Raw genomic sequence first — 21,593 nt, forward strand, 5'->3', positions numbered from 1 at the left:
GGCCATGGCTCACGGGCCCAGCCGCTCCGCGGCATGTGGGATCTTCCCGGACCGGGGCACGAACCCGTGTCCCCACCATCGGCAGGCGGACTCCCAACCACTGCGCCACCAGGGAAGCCCCCCAATTTTTTTTTAACAACTCTAATTATTAGAAGCTTCTTTCTATAGTAGGCCAAAATCTGGTACATTGTTTTTTTTTTGTTGTTGTTGTTGCTGTTACTGTTATTGTTGTTGTTTTTAAATTTGTTCTATTTTTGCTTTCTAGGCCTACGTATAAGTCCAGTTCTTCATCTTCATAAGAGTCCTTCATTGTTTTAAGACAGCTTTTAAATCTCTTCGTCAGGCTAGATATTCCTAATTTCTAAAATTGTTCTTCATTCCATCACCATCAAGTCCCACCACCATCCCAGTCATTCTTTGTGAACAAGTTTCAGTTTCTAATAACTTTCCTTATAGTCTGGCTTTGGAATTGAACAGACTGTTTGAGATATAGTGTGACCACTATAGAATAAAACTTTTCTCTCATTTGAATACTGTACTTTTAGGGATGTAGCTTAAAACTACTTTAACATTTTTGGTAGCCACATTACAATGTTAATTCTTTAACTTTCAGGAAAATAAAATCTCAAATCTTTTTCACACATTCTGTTATGTAATGTTTGTTCTGTACTAAGTTCATTACCTTATGTGTACTCAATATTAAATTCCGCTTACTTGATTCATCATATTATTCCAACATTAAGATATTCTTTTGGATCATGAATGTGTCATCTAGGTTTGATGACCCTGTCATCAGGAAATTTGATGAGCATGCTTTTTTGTACCACAAGTCAACTTTTTTTTTTTGGCTGCCTTGGGTCTTCGTTGCTGTATGCAGGCTTTCTCTAGTCGTGGCGAGTGGGGGCTACTCTTTGTTGCGGTGCGCAGGCTTCTCATTATGGCGGCTTCTCTTGTTGCGGAGCACAGGCTCTAGGCTCATGGGCTTCAGTAGTTGCAGCACACAGGCTCAGTAGTTGCAGCACACAGGCTCAGTAGTTGCGGTGTGCACGCCCTAGAGTGCACGGGCTTCAGTAGTTGGGGCGCATGGGCTCAGTAGTTGTGGCACTCAGGCTCTAGGGCATGTGGGTTTCAGTAGTTGTGGTGCATGGGCTTAGTTGCTCCGCGGCATGTGGGATCTTCCTGGACCAGGGATTGAACCTGTGTTCCCTGCATTGGCATGCGGATTCTTTACCGCTGCGCCACCAGGCAAGTCCTTAAGTCAGCTATTGATGAAGGTGGTATATAATATGGATAGGGTCAGAGACTGACTTTGCTGCTAGAAACTTAACTGGAGATTTTTGATCCATTTATACATGACTTTTGGTTAGATACTCAATAATAATAAAAATAATTATTAGCATAAATGCTGGAGAGGGTGTGGAGAAAAGGGTGGGTATGAAAATTGGTGTAGCCACTATGGAGAACGGAATGGAGGTTCCTTAAATAACTAAAAATAGAGCTACCATATGATCCAGCAATCCCACGACTGGGCATATATTCAGAAAAGATGAAAACTCTAATTCGAAAAGATATGTGCACCCCAGTGTTCATAACAGCACTATTTACAATAGCCAAGACATGGAAGTAACCTAAGTGTTCATCAACAGGTTAATGGATAAAGAAGATGTGGTACATATGTACAATGGAATATTACTCATCCATGAAAAAGAATGAAATAATGCCATTCGCAGCAACATGGATGGACCTAGAGAATATCATACTAAGTAAATCAGAGAGAGAAAGCAGATATTATATATTACTTATATGTGGAATCTGACAAATTAATACAAATGAATTTATTTACAAAACAGACTCCCAGACATAGAAAACAAACTTATGGTTACCAAAGCAGAAAGGAGGGGAGGGATAAATTTGGAGTATGGAATTATCAGATACACACTACTATGTTTAAAATAGATAAACAACAAGGATTTTCTTTATAGCACAGGGAGCTATATTCAATATCTCGTAATAACCTATAATGGAGAAGAATCTGAAAAAATATATACATATATATAACTGAATCACTTTGCTGTACACCTGAAACTAACATAATATTGTAAATTAACTTTATTTATTTATTTCATTGAAGCAAGCTTAAGACAGGAAAGAAAAATTATTAGCTGTATTTACTGAGCTCTTACTATGAGCCATGCACTATGCTAAGTGCTTTAGATATGTTATTCTATTTAGTCCTCACCACAATCCTATAAAGCAGACACTATTATTATTATTTTTTTTTTTGTGGTACGCGGGCCTCTCAGTGTTGTGGCCTCTCCCGTTGGATAGGAGTGTAGGATAGGAGTGTAGAATGAAGGGGGCATTGGGTTACAGTTTTAAATAGCGTGGTAAAGGTAGGCTGTATTGAAAAGGGTGACATTTGGACTTTAAATTGGTAAAGGAGTGAACTACTTTATTTTTTTTATTTTATTTTATTTTTTTTTTTGCGGTACGCGGGCCTCTCACTGTTGTGGCCTCTCCCGCTGCGGAGCACAGGCTCCGGACGCGCAGGCTCAGCGGCCATGGCTCACGGGCCCAGCCGCTCCGCGGCATGTGGGATCTTCCCAGACCGGGGCACGAACCCGTGTCCCCTGCATCGGCAGGTGGACTCTCAACCACTGCGCCACCAGGGAAGCCCTGAACTACTTTATTTTTAAAATTCTTTTCCATTATGGTTTATTACAAGATACTGAATATAGTTCCCTGTGCTATACATTAGGACCTTGTTGTTTATCCATTCTCTGTATAATAGCTTGCATCTGCTAATCCCAAACTCCCAATCCATCCCTTCCCTTCCCGACCCCTCCTCCCCCTTGGCAACCACAAGTCTGTTCTCTGTATCTGTGAGTCTGTTGTTAATGTAATTTTAAGGATTTTTTTCACTTATGTTAATGAGAGCAATTATCTTCCTTTTTTTGTATCATTCTTGCCAGGCGTAAGTATCAAAGTTATTCTGATCTTATAGAAAGAAATGGGAAGTGTTCCCTCTTTTTCTATTTTCCAGAAAAATTTTTGTAAGATTGGCATTATTTCTTACCTAAGTGATTGAATGAATATAACAGTGAAGCTATCCGGTATTCTTTGCAGTAAGGTTTTTAATTAAAGATTCAATTTCTTTAATAGATAAGGGACTATTCAGATGTTTCACTTTTTATTCACTCAGCTTTGGTAAATTGTATTTTTTTGAGAAATTTGTCCATTTCTTCCAAATAACCAATTTGTTTGGCTTAAGTTGTTCATAAGATTTACTTATTAATTTTTGATTCTCTAAGATATGTAGTGATGTCCCTTTTCATTCCTGATACTGGTCTTTTGTCTTTTTTCTCTTTCTTCATCATTCTTGCTAAAATTTTTCTGATCTTTTCACAAAACCAGTTTTTGGCTTTGCTTATTTTTCTCTAGTGAACATCTGCTTTCTGTTTCATTGGCTTTTCCCCTTATCTTTATATTTCTTTATATTTAACTTTTTGTTCTTTTTGTAGCTTCTTGAAATGGAAACTTAAATTACTGTGTTCTTTTGGGAATTAAAAATCACTCAAGGACTTCCCTGGTGGTGCAGTGGTTAAGAATCCGCCTGCCAATGCAGGGGACACGGGTTAGAGCCCTGGTCTGGGAAGATCCCACATGCCACAGAACAACTAAGCCCATGTGCCACAACTACTGGGCCCGAGCTCTAGAGCTCATGAACCACAACTACTGAGCCTGCGTGCCACAACTACTGAAGCTCACGCTCCTAGCGCCTGTGCTCCACAACAAGAGAAACCAACGCAATGAGAAGCCTACGCACCGCAACAAGGAGTAGCCCCCACTCGCCACAACTAGGGAAAGCCCGTGCACAGCAACGAAGACCAAACACAGCCAAAAAAAAAAAAAAAGAAAAAACAACACTCAAGAAGAAACTTACTGAGGATAAATATCGATATATATTCTTAACTTTTACTGGATTCTCTGGCTTTTCACTTGAAAAAAAAGAAGAATTTGTTCTTGTTTCATCAAACAGGATGTTGATGAATAGAAAGAAAGGGCTCAAAATAAAAATTTCCTTGCCTATGTAAGGCTAATCTTATTTAAGTATAAGCTAAAAACAGACGGTTTATCTCAGGACTGCAATACATGGGGCATAGAAAGATAAAGTAGCATTTCCCCAGAGTATATTTTAGAACCCCAACAGTAATCAAAAAGTATCTTAAGTAACTGTCTCTGACCCATGCAGATATTGCAGAATAACATCTAGGAGGAATGAATAGGAATTGTTTCTTTCAGTTAACTGAGTAGTTCACTCCTTTACCAATTTAAAGTCCTTATTCACTAAACTTGTCTTGCCTTATCAGTCTCTGCATCTCTTTTTCATGAAATCATCCATTTTATTAAGATAGTTGGTTGAATGGAGGCAAAAGTAATGGAAAAGAGAATGGAATGGAAACAGTTTAGCAATACTAATCTATTCATTTGTGTATTCCCATTCATGCATTCTGTCAAAAATCATTCAGAGTTATTGGAATTCGGGGATGATGACAGTGGTTATAGCATAGTTTTTGAATTTTCCCGAATCCTTAACAGAATAACTAGGATAGCATAACCAAAAACACTTGTGCAATATCTGTAACAAAACCTAGTTAATCAGAGAAACTAGGCACAAACTATCAATAGCTCCAAGATTTGTGTAGCATTGGCATCTCTGTAGGACGAAGCAGAAGGAAACAGTAGGGAGTCTAATTGACCTGAGAATGGCAGAAGCCTAAAATTGCCCACAGGTGAAGAGTACAGGGGGTTCATGGTAAGGTTTTCTAGAGCTGTCTGGAGCTCTAGAGTTCCAAAATTAAGCAGCCAAAACTTCCCTTCCAGTACACAGCCTCACACTAAGAGGAATCTGCAGGACAAGTCATGCAGGACAAGGACAATGAAGACAAAAGGAAAAAGAAACCAGATAAGAGTTGGGAGAGGGGACCAGAGCCAAGTGATTTTGAAAGTATCCTAGGGGCCAGATTTTTAATTACTTCATGAAGATAACAGAAAAGGGACTTATATACCTAAAACTACATCCTGATTCACATTTCTCTCTTAGAAATTCAAAGACATTAATTTCACGTAAAGATGAGCAACAGAAAAAGAATTATGGTTGAAACCTATACAAAGTTACTATAATTCAGAATTGTACTTTTTTCTTATAATATCCAGAAGCTGTATTAATGGTTAAAATAATGAAAGTGTGCTAATATTTTTATGGGTATTGGTAGGATTGCAATATTGCTTTCCAAAAGAGTAATACCATTTTACAAGAGCATTAGGGCCATTAACTTAGTATAGTGCCTGTTTCACTACCGTTTTGCCAATTTGGATAATTTTGTTACCCTAATGGAATTAGTTTAAAATCTGTTGCTCGTTGTTGTTTTAATCTGCATTTTCTTAAATGATTATGGATGTTGAACTTTTTTCCAAGTAGTGATATAACATTATTGATATTTATGTATGTACGTGAATAAAATCCTAAACCTCTGTGTCACTTCAAATACGAATTGTTGCCTGCTCATAACCATGGTCTATTATCCATTGAATCTTAATGTTTTTCTTACATATGAGATCATTTCAATATATTGCTTAGAATATTATAGAAATATTAGCCATTCATTTTATTTGCTTAAAATGCAGTTCCATCTTATTTATTTTTTACTACATTATTACAGAAGTGCCAGTTTAAGTACTTGAATCTGTTTTTTATGATTTTCTTTGGTGCTTAAAATCTAAGAAAAAGTTACAATTTCTTCATAGTATGATAAATACTATATTCAGAATCATTTTCCAAAGAACATTTAAATCTTGATCAGTTACATTTGTAGAAAGTTATAATAACCTGAAGGTAATCTTCCATGATAGGCATTTAAAAACAGCATTAAATTGACCAGGGCACGAACCCACGTCCCCTGCATCAGCAGGTGGACTCTCAACCACTGTGCTACCAGGGAAGCCCCTAAAAATCTTTTAAATGTACACTTGAGACAGAACAGGTTTTAAATCAGAATATTTGTAAATATTTGATAATGGTTTCTAAAATAGCTTGGAGAGGTGGCGTAGTTTAATAGAAAGAGCATAGTCTTTGGATACCAGAAGATCTTGGTTTGGGACTCAATTCTGCACTTACTATGAGGCATTGGGTATTTCACTTTTCTTTATCTTCAGTTTTCTAATCTGTAAAATGGAGATATATTTTATCAAATATAAGGCAAACATTCAGTTTCTAACATTTTAAAAATTATAGATGTGTTTTAAAATTGATGGAGTACTATATTTAATTGGCTGTGTTGTCTTTCTTAGCGTTATAGAAAATGGTACTTTTTATAATTGGTGATGTCTTAGATTGCATGAGACACAGTAAAAATGCCAATTTTGTAGAATTGTTTTGAAGTTGGAATTGGATAATATATATAAAGTGCAAAGCACATGGAAGATGCTCCTGAAGTCCTAGTTTCCTTCCCCCCAACCCCAACTTAATGACAGTGTCGTTGGTTGGTTGGTTTGGGGATTTGTTGTTTTACCAGGAGAATCAGCATAGACCTCACATTGAGAAATATTAGCTCAGATAGTTTTAAATTGTCTCACCTGTTTTTGATACTTCAGATGTATCCATTTTTATAGCAGTAGCTTTATTATATAATTATTTTATTATAGATTATCTTAATTATTTTCTAGACTAAGCAGAATAAAAATAATTATTTGTGCATCTCTGCATAAATACAAACATATATAGATGGTAATTAACTTGTTTAAAACTATTAGATAAAGACTTGTGGTTCTATATTGTTGGTCACCACATCAAAATATCTTGTATCTGTGTTGCTGAGACATTTTCACTTTGGAGAAGTGGCCATATTGTGACTACAAATAATTATATATCAGCTAACACTTATATAGTGTCTACTTTGTGCTGGGCACTATTGGTTTTACATATATATTTTATATCTTGGAAACACCCATATGAGATAGGTACTATTACTTTTATTTTTATAAATGAGGAAACTGAGGCAGAGAGATTAATTTACCCAAATTCCTGTAGCTAGACCTATAAAAAAATTAAGCAAACAAACCAATAAAGCAGAAGCCACGAAAGGTAGCACATGGAAGCAAGAAACTCCCTCCTTGCATATATTAGCCTGATAATCTTTGGAACAGTTATTTTTCAGATAGAAAGTTTCACAAGGTTTTACATCTTGACCCAACCCAGCAACTGACTAAGGTAGAATCTGAATCAAGTGATAAAGATTCAGCCAACAACTTACCTTTCCCCCTTGAGTGAAGGAGCATTTCAGTGTCTCACATAATATAGTCTCAGGCAATATAAGAATTGGCAAGTTTTATCTTATTGGCTGCCAAATTGGAGTCTCTTTCTTTAACTGCTGATGCAACATAAAAATAACTTAATGGATTTTGAGTAGAGCGAAATGAAATAAACTTCTTAAACCTCTGTGAGAAGCATTTCATTGGAGTGGAAATCGAGAGAGTAAAAGTAGCCAAAGTTTGGCCCTTATAGATGAAGTGGATGGAGAACAAAACTAATGCATCTTTGGCACCTTTATTCTGAATTCAATCTGGTAATGGCAGATTATTAAAAAAATTTTTTTTGCCTCAGATATAATCTCCCACCTCGCCTTCCCAAAATTGTCACCAGCATTCTAATATGCCTGTGCAGTTGCTGCAGAAAGAGGAATTAATCCTAGGAAGAAATATACTTAGAATGCATTATAATTAAATTATAGAGTCAGTTTTTTCCCTGAAGATTTTAATTAAAACTGTATTATGCTTTATGTACAAAGGTATTCATCATATCTTGGTTTATGAATGAAAAAATGAAAATACCTAAATAGACAGTTGTCAGATAATGGTTAAGTAAATTATGGTACATCACTTCATGGAATATTATGCTGGTTTTTAAATTAATGTTTTTGGAACTTCTGCTCTTGGGCATGAAGGTATAATAGGGACAAGATTTACCCTTTTATTTAAAACAGGAAGAAAACAAGACACAGTAGTTGAAATAATGATTTTCAGACAATGCACTGAAAATCGTATGAAACTATGAGAGAAGAGAAACAAAGTAAACCCTACAGTTTCCTCAGCTTATTATCTGGAAGCAGTTTCAGCTCAGGGAGGGGGTATCCGAAAGAGCTTGGCCACCTTGTCAATTTGAGCCAGACTGAATATACAGGGCTGCATACTAGAGAGGATGCTCTTGCATACAAAGGGAGAGTTCCAGAGATCTATAGAAGGGTCTCTCTGGCTGAATACTAATCTGTGAATGTGTGAGAGGAAACTAACAGGCTGGAGAATGAAATACAAGAAAGCAGCAAGCCATATAGTTCGTGGAGTTGACATAGGACTGAGACTCTTTCATTTCCTACTGGTCAGAGTGGAAAGAAAATGTAGTGTATGGGGCATATGGTAGAGGCCTCTGAAGGATTTAACTTCAGTACTGGGGCTAAATAAACATTCAGCAAATTTGCAAGATACAAGATCAACATGCAAAAATCGGTTGGGTTAATATACACCATCAGTGAACACCCCAAAATGGAAACTAAGGAAACTATTCCATTTACAGTAGCATACAAAATAATAAAATACCCAGGAATAGTTTTAAAAGGAGGTGAAAGATCTTACACTGAAAACCATACACCATTGCTGAGACAAGGAAGACCTAGATAAATGGAAAGACATCCCATGTTCATAGATTGAAAGGTTTTATATTGTTAAGATGGCAGTACTACCTAAAGTGACCTACAGATTCAATGCAGTCTATCAAAATTCCAACTAACATTTTTGCAGAAATGGAAAAGCTGATCCTCAGATATATATGGAATTATAAAGGGACCCAAATAATCAAAACAATATTGAAAAAGAACAAAATTGGAGAATTCACACCTGCCATTTCAAAACTTACTACAAAATAACAGTAATTAGAACAGTGTTGTACTGGCACAAAGATAGGCACATGGACCAGTGGAATAGAACTGAGTCCAGAAATAAACCCTCACATTTATGGTCAGTTGATTTTTGATGAAGATGCCAAGACCATTCAGTGGAGAAGAAGAATCTCTTAAATGATGCTGGGACAACTGGATATCCACATACAAAAGAATGAAGGTGCATTCTTATATCACACTATATACAAAAATTCACTCAAAAGGGATCAACGACCTAAAAAAATATGAATGAGAACTATATTGACTGAAGTAAATATGTACTTATCTCAGTGATTTTTGATTTGGCCATGGATTCTTAGATATGACAGCAAAAACACAGGCAACCAAAGAAAAGATGGTAAACAGGACTGCATCAATATTAAAACTTTTCTGCTATCCAAAAAAGTAAAAAGACATTCTACAGAAAGGGAGGAAATATTTGCAAATCATATCTGATAAAGATCTAGTATCCAGAATATATGAATAACTCATAAAAGATAACTAATAAATGGGTTGAGTATAGACATTCCTCCAAAGAGAATGACCCACAATCACATGAAGTATTAGTTATTAGGGAAATGCAAATCAAAACCACAGGGAGGTATTACTTCACACACACTAAGATGACTGTAATAAAAAAGACAGATAATAACAAGCGTTGGCAAGGATGTGGAGAAATGGGAACCATCTTACATTGTTGGTGGGAATGTAAAATGGTGCAGGTGCTGTGGAAAATAGTTTGGTGGTTCTTCCAAAAGTTACACATAGAATTACCATATGACCCTGCAGTTCTTCTCCTAGGTATATATACCCAAAAGAATTAAAAACAGGTACTCAAATAGCTGTACACAAATGTTCATAGCACAATAATAGTCAAAAGGTACAAACAATCCAAATGTCCATCAACTGATAAATGGATATATAATATAGAGTATGTATGTGTATATATATATATATATACGTTTAGAGTATTAATCATAGGAAGGAATGAAGTACTGATACTTGCTCACGTATGATCACATATTGTGTGATTCCATTTATATGAAGTATCCAGAATGGGTGAGTCCATAGAGACAGAAAGCTGATTGATGGTTGCTAGGGTTAAGAGGAAGAGGAATGAGAGTGATTGCTTAATGGGCTCAAGGATTTGTTTTGGGATGATGGAAATGTTTTGAAACTAAATAGAGCTGGTGGTTGTACAACATTGTCAGTGTACTGAATGCCACTCAATTGTATATATATATTTTGTTTTTTAAAAGGGGGAAACTGTTTATTTTGTCTTTTTTTTTTTTTATTGGAGTAGAGTTGATTTACACTGCTGTGTCAGTTTCTGCTGTACAGCAAAGTGAATCAGCCATATGTATACATATATCTCCTCTTTTTTGCATTTCCTTCCCATTTAGGTCACCAAAGAGCACAGAGTAGAGTTCCCTGTGCTAATTGTATATTTTTAGATGGCTTATTTTATATTATGTGAATCTCATGTCAATACAAAAAAAAAAGTAAGGGTAAAATAAAGATTTTTCAGACAAAAGCAGAGATAATTCGTTGCTGACTGACATGCACTACAATAAATGTTAAAGGAACTTCTTCAGGCAAAAGGAAAAGTGTATAAGATGGAAATTTAGACCTGCTTAAAGGAATGAAGACAACTGGAAGTGACAGATATGTGAGTAAATATAAGCCTTTTTTTTTTTTTTCATTTTAAAATGTCTTCAAAAGACAATTGAACTTCCAGTTTCAGCTCTGACATGTAAAGAACTTGGAAATCATCTCTCCTGTCTTCAACAACAGCAAAAATCTGACCAAACTGAAAATCATGGACTATTCTTAGATTAATCTGAGATTTGAGTTCACAGGGCAAACTGCCACTCCCCAAATGGTGACAGGTGAATACATAGAATCACACTTGAGATCTGCTTATTGGGAACAAAAGCTGTTTGAATCGTGAACTGGTAGGAACACTTAAATGGTAATTGATGAATTGCTGCAGGGTGAGTGTGGACTAGCTGAAGAGCTAAAAGCTTCCAGGGGCTCAGCCTTAGGAAGGCCCCCTGCTTTCATGGGTTTTGACCCCCAGGGCCCACCACATTCTTATGGTGAAGATTGGAGAAAAATTTTTTGTTTTGATACAGGGGAAGTAGAATATAGTTAACACTACTGAACTTTACACATAAAAATGGTTAAGATGGTAAGTTTTATGGGTTTTTTTTCCCAAAAACTAAGAGTTTTGTTTTTTTTTTTTTTTTTTTAAAGAAATGGGCTATCAAACCATGAAAAGACATGAAGGAACTTAAAATGCATATTGCTAAGTGAAAGAAAAATTACATACTGTATGATTCCAACTGTGTGATGTTCTGGAAAAGGTAAAACTATGAGGACAGTAAAAAGATCAGTAGTTGCCAGGGCTTCAGAGGGAGAGAGGGATGAATAACTGGAGCGTAGGAATTTTAGGGCAGTGAAACTATTCTGAATGATACTGTAATTTGGACACATGTTGTTATACACTTGTCAAAACCCATATGCAACACAAAAGATGAACCCTAATGTAAACTGTGGATTTTAACTAATAACAATGTGTTAATATTGGCTCATCTATTGTAACAAATGTACCACACTAACGCAAGATGTTAATAGTAGGGGAAAATTGAGGAGAGGGGTATATGGGAACACTCTGTACCTTCTGCTTATTTTTCTTTAAACTTAAAACTACTCTAAAAAATAAAGGCTGTTAACTAAGTGAAAGAAATATACTCATCCCTTTCCAATACCATATAACTCCTAATTAGTAGTATGTATTTTCACAGCAAATAATTACCAAGCAAACTACAGGTATCTATTCTGAATTGCCTACTTCATGTTAAGGGTTTCAGTGAATGACACTGATAGAAACTATGATTGTCTTGTGAACAACCATGTGTTTTTGCTTCTAGTCTTGCCCCCTAAAATACATTAATTGCTTTCTGGCAAAAGACATGAACACCTCAGTTCTCTAACATTCTAAGCATACCCTCACCACAGGGCCTTTGCAATGGCTGTTTCCTATTCATGGGACAATTTCCCCCAGATATGTGCAGGACTCACTTGTTTACTTCCTTTATGTCTTTATTCAAATGACCTTCTCAGTGAGGCCCTCCCAGACCATCTTATTTAAAATTCCAACCCTCTTCCCTACACTAATTTTTTTTCTATAGCACTCATCACCTTTTAATATTAGAAAACCTTTTTATCTTCTGTCTCCCTCAGACATGACATGATTTTGGTATGTTAATTTTGTATCCTGTAACTTTTCTGGAATCATTTGTTACCTCTAACAGATTGATTGGTGGGGGGGGGAGTATGTCTTTAGGGTTGTCTGTGTATACGATCATGTTGTCTATGAAAGGAGATAATTTTACTTCTTCCTTTCTAATTTGGGTGCCTTTATTTCTTTTTCTTGCTTAATTGCTGTGGCTAGGACTTCGAATACATTGTTGAATAAAAGTGGTAAGAATGGGCATCCTTGTCTTGTTCCTGATCTTGGAGGTAAAGCTTTCGCCTTTTTACTGTTGAGTATGATGTTAGTTGTGGGCTTGTCATATATGGCCTTTATTATGTTGAGGTACATTCCCTGTGTACCCACTTTGTTCAGAGTTTTTATCATGAACAGATATTGAATTTTATCAAATGCTTTTTCTGCATCTGTTGAGATGATCATATGATCTTATCCTTAATTTTGTTAATCTGATATATCACATTGATTGATTTGTGGGTGTTGAGCCATCTTTGCATTCCTAGGATAAATCCTACTTGATCATGGTGCTTAATCCTTTTAATGTTTTGTTGAATTTGGTTTGCTGATATTTTCTTGAGGAGTTTTACATCTATGTTCACCATCAATATTGGCCTGTAATTTTCTATTTGTTTTCTTATTGTTGAGTTTTAAGAGTCTTTTGAGATATATTTTGAATACTAGTCATTTAATAGATTTGTGTTTGCAAAGGTTTTTTTCCCAGTGTGTGATTTCATTCTCTTAATGGTGTCTTTCACAGAGCAGACATTTTTAATTTTAATAAACACTAACATCAGTTTTTTTCTTTCATGGATCATGGTTTTGGTGTTGTTTCTAAAAAGTAATTGCAAACCTAAGGTCACCTAGATTTTCTGCTATGTTATCTTCTTGGAGTCAGTTCTTTTTCAGGAAACTGTGCTTGACACTCTATACTTGATTCTCTCTCCCTCTTTTTTTCCTTTGGTATCCAGTTTTTTCACTTCCAATTTTGTTATTCATTTAGCAAGCATCTCTTGGGCAGCAAGTATGTTTCAACTTTATCCTACTAATGGAGTATGTATTCAGAATGTAATTGGATTAAATAAAGTAAGTTCTCCCTTTGGATTGTGCTTTTTTAGTATAAGGGAAAACATTCTCTATCCTGAAAATTCTTTGCAGCATTTATGCTCTAAGACTTGGTCCTCAGAGGAGAGAGGGAACTTGCATTTACTTTGTGCTTCTTTTTTGCCAACATCAGGCTATTGTACTTTATATACTTTATTATTTAATCATGATGGTAGTTGTTGTTTATGACATTATACCTTTGTTTCTGTCATAAATTGGTAACCGACTTCACCTCAAAAATCTGCACCATTTCTTGAAACTTTAGTTCCTCCAGTGGTGTTACGAACTGACAGAATATGTTGCCTAAAGGATCTTTTCCTCAGCTCAGTGGTTCACAGACCAAAAGAAACAAACAAAAAAAGTAACAACAATAAAGCAAAACCCCTTCTTTAAAGTAAGAAAAAAAAAACACGTATAGGGGAACTGTCTATATTTTTCTGAAGTGAAACTAATTATTTTTGCAGTCAAATTAAATAATAAAAGTAATTTTGACTCTAAGATAATACTTATGTTCAGAATCAGAGTTTTTATTTTTGTAGGGTATTCTGGCCTAAAAACTGTCAATATTGCAAGAGATGTGGGCTTTTGCATAGGTTGCAATTTGATCTTTCAGACAACAGTAATATCCAGGTTCACTGCTTCTACATACATGTTTTGGAAGAATCTTATTTTTAAATTTAATCTTAACCTTGTGCTTTTTGAGAACATAGAGGGACAGAGCCTACTGAATACTTGATTTTGGAAAGTGTTTCCATAAGTTTGCTTTTTTTCTTTTATTTTAGATCTCAACCTCTTTCCTGTCTCCCTTCTACCTTCTCATCCTTCCTTCTTGCCACCTAAAAATATTTTCTTTATTTTTTTATGGTTAAATTTTAAGTTTTATTACAATTTAGTTGCTTATTTGGGAACTTTAATTTTGTTAACCTAGATATGATTTTCCTGATCACACTCAGGTCTGATATTTATATTTCATATTTTGTTTTCATTTTTCCACACTGAATGTCTCTGTTTTCCACAGTGAACATAGCTAACATAATCAGCTAGGGGAATGGCTCTTAGGTGGCTCCAGAAGACAGTAGTGGAATAACCTTAGCTTGATAGAGGGTATTCATTCTGCTGCTGTGATGACCTGAGAGTCCTCTTGCCTTTCTGGTGCCATCCTAAAATTGTCAGTAGGGCCTTAGAGAAATGGTGGATCATCCAATATTAGTGTTCCTTAACAGAGTAGTATTTTGTAACCGGTTTAAATGCACACTGCTTTAATCCATGTGTCTTTTTTCCCACCAATCCCCCCCTCCCCCCCAACCACAGTCACCAGAGAAGAAAGGAAAAGAAGCAAATACTGTTTTTGGTGGGCCAGTTGTTAGTTCTCTGTATCACGAAGAAATCATCAGGTAAATTCTTTTCTGGTCTTCAACAATAGGGGTATATACATATATGTATAGTATGTGTGTGTATGTATACATTGTGTGTGTGTTTATAAATTTATTTATTTAATACCCAAAACTTTCATTTGAAGAACTTTTTCTTAACATGAAACCGATTTGGTGGTATCTCTAGGAGGATAATAAATGGCAGGAAATAAATTTTTATGTGTATAATCTTTAAAATCTGTAAGTATCTGAATCAGTGCCAGGTAATAACCTTTCTCCTGCATAAGTAGTTGGTAGGGCAAGGTTTTGTGTCTCAATCTAAAGCTATGGATTTTTGTTGTTGTTCTCATTAGTTTTCCTCAAAATATCATTATTTCTTTTAAATATTTTAATTTCTGTAGTTTATTCTAGCTACAAGTTAAAATTCATTTCAGCTTTACAAGATGAAAAAGTGCTGGAGACTGGTTGCACAACAGTGTGAATATACTTAATGCTACCAAACCGGACACTTAGAGATGGTTAAGATGATAGATTTTATGTATTTTTAACAAAATTAAAAAAATTTTAAAGGTCATTTTGCATTATTTAACAAAGGTCCTTAAATTTTGTACTTTATGTATGAAATTTCTTGGATTATTGTTTTCTTTACACACTGTGTAAATCAGAAAAAGGATTCTATCCTGCTTTAAAGCCACGTGACACATTCTTCTAAGATTGTTACTTTACAAGCAAAAACAAGAAATAGGAACTTCTGATGCTCTTACCCTTCTGCGTCATCTGAGCTTTACTGTTCTCACTTATTATTAACATGAAATAAATGAGCCCTAATTTTCAAGTGGAAAATTGAGTTCACCTAAATTGAAGGGAAATATCTATCTTCATAGAATGAAGAGGAAATTGTACCAGAATTTTATGCTTCACTCTTGCAAAAGAGTTGCTGACATTATTCACCACATAAATAATTAGTGATAATAACTCCCAGGTAGCATTCTAGAAGGAAAGCTATTGATACCCCTATGAATCAAAAACTTCAAATGCTCATAGTTTCTAGTTAATGACCAGCTAATACTAAGGGCCCTGTCTGGAATCTATTTGCATAGCAAGCACATCATTTTTTACTAAGATTAAATGTCTACTTGGGGTGATATAGTGGAAGACTGATGGAGATTTGAGGGGGATAAAGATACCCTTTAAGAATGCTGCTGGCCTGGAGTACATTTGCCACCCTGATCCCTTGAGGTACCCTGAAAGCTCTGAGAAGCCCATGTAGTTTTGAGGAAGCACAGTTTAAAAAACACTTTCAGAGTTTAACTCCCCCTTCCCCTTAACCCTTATAGAATCAGAACATGTTTGGGGGGTTCTTAATTTGTATATTCTCTACTTAGAGCTTCTAAAGAATGGTGTATTAGAACTGTAACCATATTAATCAAAGTTTATTAAATGTTCAAATCAAGTCAGTAAACCCTTAGAGTCATTTTTCTAGGAGGGGAGGTTAGTCATTCCTTCTCTGTGTTCCCATAGTCTTTTTTTTTTTTGCGGTACGTGGGCCTCTCACTGTTGTGGCCTCTCCCGTTGTGGAGCACAGGCTCCGGACACGCAGGCTCAGTGGCCATGGCTCACAGAACCAGCCGCTCCGCAGCATGTGGGATCTTCCTGGACCGGGTCACGAACCCGTGTCCCCTGCATTGGCAGGCGGACTCTCAACCACTGTGCCACCAGGGAAGCCCCCCATAGTCTTTCATTCACACTTTTGTTATAGCTTCTGTGACATTATGCTACATTGGATTATAATTTTTAAAAATTTGTCCTTTCTGCTAAACTGTTAGTTTTTGGAGAGCAAGGGTAGTATTTTATCCATCTGTGTATCCTCAGTATCTGGGGAAGTTCCCAGAACTTAGTAGGTACCTAGTAAAAATGCCCAGAGCTTGGGAGGTATCCACAGCTGCTTCCCCCAAGGGGCTGAAAGTTTAGTGACTGGCTCACACAGTTAGCCTAGTGGCCCTATCGTAAATCAGACATGCCCATCCTCCCCTCCTTTCCTAAACAAATGTATAGGCCACTTTCCTAGTTAGATAATTAAATGGAGATAGTTTCTTAACTTTGCTTTTTTAAAATCACTATACTTAACTTTCTAATAATATCAATCACTTATCTATAAATAGTGATCTTTATTTTGTGTACTGATTTCCTTAAGGGCTCCCAGACTCTACTATTTTTCAAAATGACACGTTGAATACAGTTTCTTTTGTAATATCCAGTGACATGCCTGATCACAGTAGCTCTGCAGAACAGAAAGCAAATCAAATGTACTCCTATTGATGTGATAGTAGATATCTGGGTAATTGGAGTATTCCTAAGAGTTAAACTAAACTGGAAAAGTTAACCTACCTGCTTATCCTCTACCCAATTCCTAAAGAAGTGACTCAGATTTAAATCAATATTTAGAATTTTGATGTTGAGAAAAGTGACAAAATAATATAGGTTTATCTTCATAAAGTAGAGATTTTAATTCAACTCAACACACGTTTATTATGAACCTATGATGAGATGAAATATCGTGGATATTTGTGCTTCTCAGCTTCTTCACTTTTGTTTATTTTTGTGGTACGCGGGCCTCTCACTGTTGTGGCCTCTCCCGTTGCGGAGCACAGGCTCCGGACGCGCAGGCTCAGCGGCCATGGCTCACGGGCCCAACCGCTCTGCGGCATGTGGGATCTTCCCGGACCGGGGCATGCACCCGTGTCCCCTGCCTTGGCAGGTGGACTCTCAACCACTGCGCCACCAGGGAAGCCTGCTTCTTCACTTTTGAATAGTATGTTTTTGGTATTTTTGGCATCTACATTTGAGTATGTTTAATAAACCTTATTGGTTGAGTGAAATATGAACCTCTGCTATTGGCAAAAGTGGTTAGTCTTGGCCTTATCTCATTAAGTCATCCAAGTATTAGTCTTCTTATGATAGGATCTAAATCGTTGTATTCTGGAACATATTGTTAAGATATGAAACAGTAAGGAACGTGAACGTGAGAGAGCCACGGAAAGCCTTTCAGTTACAAACTGTAGTTTTGTTACTACTACAGTAGATCAGAAATCACAGCAACTAGTCATATTCTTATATTAGAGAATTCATTCTGTAACAATTCCAGTATAACAAACTAGATCATGATAAAAGTTATTGTATAATGAAATGTTCGTTTATTCCAGTGAAGGACCAGATATAGTCCCTATTGTTTTTTAAGTATAAGAATGCAGTTGCAACAGTGAAAACAGGCTATTTGTTGAAGTTTGTATAATCAAATTTTGCTTGTACTTTGGTGAAATTTAATATCTGGTGTTTTATTTTTCGAAGAGAAAATTGTGCTTTAATTGAGGTTAATTGCAGTTTCTTGGCAGAATTAATGTTCAGCTGAGGTGAAAGTGACAGTAGGTTTTATAATTTTAGAAACATCAAATGGTAAACTTGGATGAAAGGAAAAGCTTTCTTGTATAGAACCATTAAAAAGAACATAAAAATGTATTTTGAAGGTCTGTTTTGGATACTTTAATATATAAACTTATAATTTTTTCCACATTTAAAAAAATTTATTTATTTACTTATTTTTGGCTGCGTTGGGTCTTCATTGCTGCGCGCGGGCTTTTTCTAGTTGGGCCAAGCAGGGGCTACTCTTCGTTGCAGTGCACAGGCTTCTCGTTGCTTTGGCTTCTCTTGTTGTGGAGCACGGGCTCTAGACGCACGGACTTCGGTAGTTGTGACATGCGAGCGTGTCCCCTGCATTGGCAGGTGGATTCTTAACCACTGCGCCACCAGGGAAGCCCTCCACATCTCTGAAGGTTAGGAAAATCAGTATCTAATGAACCCCTTTACTAAGGCTTGGGCTCCATTGTTGTGGCAGTTTCCTGACTAATATGCATTGTAGGTGACAAGTTAAGGGCCCATTTTATTTTTATTGTAAATGTTCCTGGGCCAAGGGCCACTGGGGCCAATTCTGAGCTTGCTCCCTGACTGTTTTGGTTCTGACCTTTATTTCCACTCTTTCACAGAAAGTGACAATATAATGTCATAGGTACAGATCTCTGTGTTAATATTCCAGAGTCCTGACACCAATTTCTCATTCTGAAGCTAGTTAATTGTTCTGTAGTATAATGGAGGAGATATAAGGTGAGGCTAATTAAGTACAAAAAATTATGGAGCCTGCTGGAATTCAAATGGTGGTTCCATCTCTTATTAGCTCTGTGACCTTGGACAAGTTACTTATCTATAAAATGGGGATGATTATAGTATATTATGCTTTCTCATATAGCATTTTTGTGGATTATATGAATACTTATACACAGGCATCCTAGAATAGTATGTGGCACAAAATAAGTTACTTTGTAACTATTAGTTTTATTAATATTGTTACTAAGCATAGAGTCCCCACAGTGGAGACTCAGGGCACAGGGCTGATGGTGGGAGCTAAAATCACCTAACTATGGAATTAGGTACAGGTTGTTTGCTTTTGCAGAAGAAAATGGCAAACCGGGAAGGGAGACCAATGCTACTAGATCTGAGTTTGGAACTGTAGAAACAAGAGAGTAACAGATGTTGTGACTCTAGTCTTGAGATCAGTTGTGTTTCATTTAAACTGCAGACTGGCAGAAAAAGGTCTGGTTAATAAGTATAGGGCTTTGCAAAGAGTCAAATGCTTCTGTACTACATATACTGACTCACTTAACAGGGAATCACTTTCAGTGACTTGTATAACTGAGAAGGTTTCACCTCGACGTTGGCACATAAATTGAGAAATTAGGACATGATTTAAAAATACAACAAATGAAACGTGTACAGTATCCAACCCACCCTGCAATAACATTTGATCTTCCCTGTTATATTTTGTAGTTTGATGCTATGTAATCTATCAGAATCTTATTAATCCCACTTACACAGGCAGCCATCTGGACCTTCTTTAAGCAAGACAAGACCAGTATACAACTAAAGTGATTGATGGACTCTGGAATTGATTAGTTGTTCTGTGAGACAAATGAACTCTTTTGGCAGAAAATACCAGAGGTCACTGCTGTGGTCAGACACAAGAGCCTGTAGAATTTTAAAGAGATGCTTTCATCATTGACTTACAAAGTTAAAATTTTTAAACCATAATAGATTTTGAAAATATTTTAGAAATATTTTTTCACTGGTTGCTCTCTAGTTCTGATTATAAAATGGTAAACTGTAAGTATAATAAACTAGAATGAAAGTGATAATTTTATGCTTTAATTTTGTATTTTTGGTGAAAATATGAACTGAAATAAAAGCCAGTCACTTACACATAAATTGTACTCTAAAATCTTCCTGGAAGAGATGTGATTGGAGAACAAGCTACAACATAGCTTTGGTTTACATGGTTTAATGAGACTAATAGAATCAAATAGTATAAAATTCCATTTAGTTATTTATTCAAAGCTTCACATTGTTAACCTGTTTTTAACAAATCTATTTAAGACTCTGAAACACCAAGAGTATGTATTACACATACTTTGTATTTAAAAAGTTGAGTATTTGGATTTTTATGCTTTTAGTAGGCTGAGTCACTCTGGGATACTACTGTCCCATTGATACCACTGCCCTTAGCACCAAAAAGATTATCCTGCTTCCCTCCATCTGTTTGGCTGGTAGTAGTGAAATCCTTCCCTGTTTCACCGTGTTGCCTGTGATCAACATTGTGTTAACACTTTGGTGATAGGTGATAAAATGGATGACATATGTCTTGTTACATTCTGGTTATTCTTTGAGGTCTGCACAAGTGTGTATAGGCAAGTGGGCAACTCCCCCTTGAGAATGTGACTGCTCAGAATGAACTTGAGTTATGGATTTATTCAGCCTGTAAAACCTCAGCTGGCATAAATAATTGAGAAAGCAAAGGTTTGTCTGTGGTGCATACCTCAGGGACTCATGGCTCCCTTCCTTCTCTCTACTCCCTTTCTTATGAAAATGATCCCAGTTGCACTCCTAGATAATAACACACCAAGCAATTAAAAGCCATGGGTGGCTGGAGAGAGGAGAAAAGGTTTAGTTAATGAGCTTTTCCTCTTCCAGTGCCCATGAGAGCCTCAGGAATGACAAGCCGATTAAAGCGAAGAGATAATTATAGATTATGTGAAAATGGGTCCCTTGGGATGAGCAGGTCTTGACATAAACAATAACTGTTGTAAGAGTCTCCTGGCTTTCATATTCACCCTTTTCTTGCGTGCTTTATTTAGCTCCTGTGTGCTCAGCGTCATGATGCCAACAAAGCATATAGGCAAATCTACCTGTTTGCAGATCAACAGCCCTTTCTGAACAAGAGGTCATTCATCAACTAAAACCATCATCTTCTCTTCCTCTCTGCTTCTCTTCTTTCTTTTCCTTTTGCATCATCCTTTTCCTCACTCTACCCTTTCTAATCTTTTCCTTCTCTCTTTCTTATATCCTTATCCGTATATGGTACCTATGAAATGCTAGGCACTTAGTCTTGTTTAAGCGTGTGTCTGTGCGTGCATGCATGCACGTGCAATTATAAAGACATATGGTTATGGATATACTATGTTATAATAAAAGGTGGTTATATGTGTTACAGATAATATAAACAAATGTTTTCTCCTATTAAAATGCTTTACAGATATATTTAAAGAAAGATATTTTAAAAGTGTTAGCAAAGATGTAAGTTTTGTGTGATAGACAAAGTCATCTTCTTGACAAAGTCATCTTCTTAATTCCCATTGAATTGTTACCAGCTATTCTCTCAATGCTGAAAGCAAGCAATTTTGGTTCATTTCATTGCTTTTCAATTTATGAGGTCTTTGCTGATTGCATTGTATATATTAATAAATGCTGGTG

At 36.2% G+C, this 21,593-nt stretch overlaps 1 protein-coding gene across 1 annotated transcript in view; it reads left to right on the forward strand.

Annotated features, from left to right (window-relative positions):
* Positions 1 to 21,593, forward strand: part of ACBD6 (acyl-CoA binding domain containing 6) — a 223,215-nt gene that overhangs the window by 50,462 nt on the left and 151,160 nt on the right. The window contains exon 4 of the mRNA XM_024758827.1: positions 14,677 to 14,759. Coding sequence (XP_024614595.1) covers positions 14,677 to 14,759 — 83 coding nt within the window. The remainder of the gene's footprint in view (positions 1 to 14,676; positions 14,760 to 21,593) is intronic.

This window comes from Neophocaena asiaeorientalis, unplaced genomic scaffold, assembly GCF_003031525.2.
Source record: "Neophocaena asiaeorientalis asiaeorientalis breed wild unplaced genomic scaffold, Neophocaena_asiaeorientalis_V1.1 scaffold182, whole genome shotgun sequence".
Classification (NCBI taxonomy): Eukaryota; Metazoa; Chordata; class Mammalia; order Artiodactyla; family Phocoenidae; genus Neophocaena; species Neophocaena asiaeorientalis.